At 27.4% G+C, this 3,796-nt stretch overlaps 1 protein-coding gene across 2 annotated transcripts in view; it reads left to right on the top strand.

Annotated features, from left to right (window-relative positions):
* Positions 1-3,796, top strand: part of LOC105452624 (transcription initiation factor TFIID subunit 4-like) — a 9,717-nt gene that overhangs the window by 3,018 nt on the left and 2,903 nt on the right. For both annotated transcript variants that reach the window (XM_011693899.1, XM_011693898.1), the window contains exons 3-5: positions 1,386-1,502; positions 1,657-1,992; positions 2,368-2,556. In XM_011693899.1, coding sequence (XP_011692201.1) covers positions 1,386-1,502; positions 1,657-1,992; positions 2,368-2,556 — 642 coding nt within the window. The remainder of the gene's footprint in view (positions 1-1,385; positions 1,503-1,656; positions 1,993-2,367; positions 2,557-3,796) is intronic.

The following is a 3,796-nucleotide window of genomic DNA, read 5'->3' as shown; positions in this document are numbered from 1 at the left end:
TCAATGTCTATCCAATTTAATTGCATGAATTATTGGTTAAAGGTATTATGTAGAAGTTGATATGCTAGATGAAAGATAAATTATTTTAATATGAAGGAATATAATTGAGGATATTTATACATGCCTTTTATATTTGCTCCTTTATTCTATATTTTTATACATATATTTTTTTTAACTTTTTATTTTTCTTCCTAATGTTATAGTAAATATAGTATGAGCATGTGTGATTATTTAAAATTTTTATGAATCTATTTTCCATAAGCCTATTTTCTAATTGGTATTAGAAATAACAGTAAAAAAATGTTTTAAATCTGTCCCTCTACTATTGTATTATATATTATATTATGAATAATAATGACATATATAATAGTATAGTTTGACTAAAAATTGGCGTATTGCACAATTACTTTAAAAAAATTTACATTTTCTGACTAGTTAATTCAGAAATCAGATTGAAGCTGATATATTTATATATTTTATAAACTGAAGTAAAACAATCAATGAATATTGATTTATTATTTCAATAATATATTTTAATAATATATCAACAATAATATATCTACAATTACAAAAAATTGAAATTGCGAAATATGAGTCTGTACAAGGTACAAGTGCGTCTAAAGAATACATTGTAATGAATAAGCCATATATATAACAATTAAATATAAGTGTAAATATTAGTGTTAGACATCTTTAAAAAATTAATTTGTTTATTAATGCAAGTTATCGATTTTTATGAAACTTATTGAAAACAATAATATATCTACTAAAAACTTATATGATTATTTGCAATAGCCAGCGAATTGAAACTTTTTCATACGACTATTATTTCTGAACCTTGGCATGCATGTTGGAAAAATAGATGCAATTTGTAATTTATTTTAAAGTAGTAATTTAGAATTTTCAAAAGTTCTAGTTGCATGCATTAAATAATGAAGATAATAATTTTACACATTTTTGTCAAATTTTTGAAAATTAAAAAATATCTTTGTTCTTTATTTGTATTTGTGATTTTGTTAAAATGTAAACGTAATGTATAAAATTAATAAATCTTATTTAATGTGTTATTTCAAAATTGTATTAATTACATTAATTGTACTGTTAATAAAAATTAGGAAAATTGTTATACACATATATTAACATGTGCCACAAAAATCTTCAACAATTCATTTTCCCTTATATTGTAAACTTTATTTTAGATATAATTATTTTACAATTAAGTTTACTTTTATATTTACATTTTATTATTTCTGTATGTAAGTTTCATTAATTATTTATTTATTTGCATATGAATATGAACATGCAAATGTTTTATAATATTTTATGGATTATAATTTTAACATTTCAATAGCATTAATGTATTGTAAAATATTATACTGCTACAGACTGTTGCTCCTACTATTACGACATCTACTACAACTCCAGGAACAGTAACTACTGCACCCACAACTACTTCTGCACCGACGGCTACCACTGTTCAAACAGCTCAAACATCTACACAGGTACATTTCACTTTTGTATTAAGCTAAAATTCCTAAAAATTAAATTTAAACAGGAGTGCATATTTTATGTGAAATTTTATGTAAGTGACAGACTAAAATGATTTAGTTTTATATACCATTTTTAAATAATGTTTCTCTTTTTTTTCTCTTTTAGCGTCAAACTACAACTGATAATACCAAAGAAAAGTGCCGTAAATTCTTAGCGAACTTATTAGAGTTATCTAGTCGAGAGCCTAAAGCAGTGGAACGCAATGTTCGAACTTTGATACAGGAACTAATTGATACTAAAGTTGAACCAGAAGAATTTTGTGACAGACTCGAAAAATTATTAAATGCTTCACCACAACCATGTCTCATTGGATTTCTGAAGAAAAGCTTACCTCTCCTGCGGCAATCCCTCGTTACGAAGGAATTAGTCATAGAGGGAATAAAGCCTCCTCCAGCCAATGTTGTTTTTTCTATAGCATCAGCTGTTGTTCCAACTATCACGGTAAAATAAACTATCTTTTTATGAATTTTATTATTTATATGACATACGAAAAATATCAACATATTAGTTTTTTATAACGTATTTAAAAATTTTGTTATATTTGTCTTATAAAGATCTAAAAATTTTAATCCAAAAGAAAAATTCATGCTTTAGTAGGCAAAATTTAAACTTTTTAAAAATTAAATTAAACGATATTATTTTTTTTAATTAAATAAAATTAATATTTTTTAAGATATTAATCTGCTATGTTTTATTTGCCTCGTTTTGTGTAATTCTATTTTTGAGAATATATACGATTTAATAATATATACAAATAATTATTACAGAATTATCTTATTTTCTAATTTGTAAATACATATTATTATTATATTGTAGCAAACTCAATACAGACCTACAGTAGCAGTGGCAACCGTTCCTGCAACAGCAACCGTTCCTGTAACAGCAACTGCAACAGCAACAACACAAGTGAGAGTAATGACACCGCTTCCAACAGCAGTAACGGCAGCAGCAGCAGTAGTCACAACAACAGTTCCACGGCCTGCTCCATCTGTCCCACAAAGATTGGTAAGATTTTTATTCATATTTTAAACATTTTAATATATCTACAAATATTAATAATTGAAACAGTTCTTACTGATTGTAAGATGTATGCACGAATTTTTTTAGTTAATATTTAATATCTATATATATTTATATAAAAATAAAATTAAAAATACGTAAGTATAAGTAAGGCAGATGGGAATCAGCGTGGTTGTTGGTACACACTAATTTATTTCTAAGAATTTTATTTTATTCAAAAGTCAAACGTTTCGGCTATTTTTTAGCCATCTTTAGTGACGTATTACAATTAATTTACAATATAATTTTGCTTTTCATTTTTCTAACGCGTGTGTTCTTCAACGTTTCTTGGGTGAGGAAGCAGTTTGAGGTACCTTCCATAGCCTTCCATGTAGTTGAAGGGCTGCATGTTTGAGCTGTGTGTCCCCAATTAAAGTCAATGTAAAAAATGAGAATTTTGATATAAAAGATTATGCTGAAAGTTCACTCACCTCGAACGTATTAAAACACACTTTTCAATTCCTGGTAACGATACAATTGATAAATAACGGAACATGTGTGCACTGTGTCAAAATTAAATAGTTAAAAAAATAAAAATGTAAGATTTAGTCATAATTTAAAATGAAAAAAGATAAAACTGTCGTAGCGACTGTACTCGTCGAAGTCCAAGCGAGTAATGTCTTCTTATATATCGTTCTTTATTAACAGTGTCTGTAATCTATTATAAACAATGGCTAGTAATCATGGTTATATATTATAAGCGCAATTTAAGTATTCCATGTCTGTTTGCAAGTTAATATTTTTTTTTTTTTTTTACGTTTGACGTTGATCATTTCTGATATCAATCGTTTATTAAAATTTCTCTCTATATCCAGAATTTCCACATTCTTCCAATTAAAATCGTGATTGTGAATGAGTCTATGGTCTGTTACGACTGAGTGGGAATTAAGACTTGTGTCCACGATACTAGAAATCAGTCCAAGTTCTCGGATCGAGAATTGTATAGTCGATAAAATTGCTGGTTTTCCGTAAAAACTACGAGTTGATTGGCTACACAGTTCTTGGTTCGAGAACTTTGAAGCGATTTCTAGTATCGTGGACATAAGACTTTAAAATTCCTATTAAGGGCCCTTCCTAGTCAGCCACGAACTCCGCGTTGACAGTGGCGACGTTATATCGCGGTAGAAATTAGAAGCTTCTTGTCGTATATTAGGCCCGTCCTATAATACGTCATATATCGGTGTTT

This window comes from Wasmannia auropunctata, unplaced genomic scaffold (genome assembly GCF_000956235.1).
Source record: "Wasmannia auropunctata unplaced genomic scaffold, wasmannia.A_1.0 LD336027.1, whole genome shotgun sequence".
Classification (NCBI taxonomy): Eukaryota; Metazoa; Arthropoda; class Insecta; order Hymenoptera; family Formicidae; genus Wasmannia; species Wasmannia auropunctata.
The sequence above is the reverse complement of the archived record's forward strand: the minus strand, read 5'-3'. Positions and strand labels throughout refer to the sequence as shown.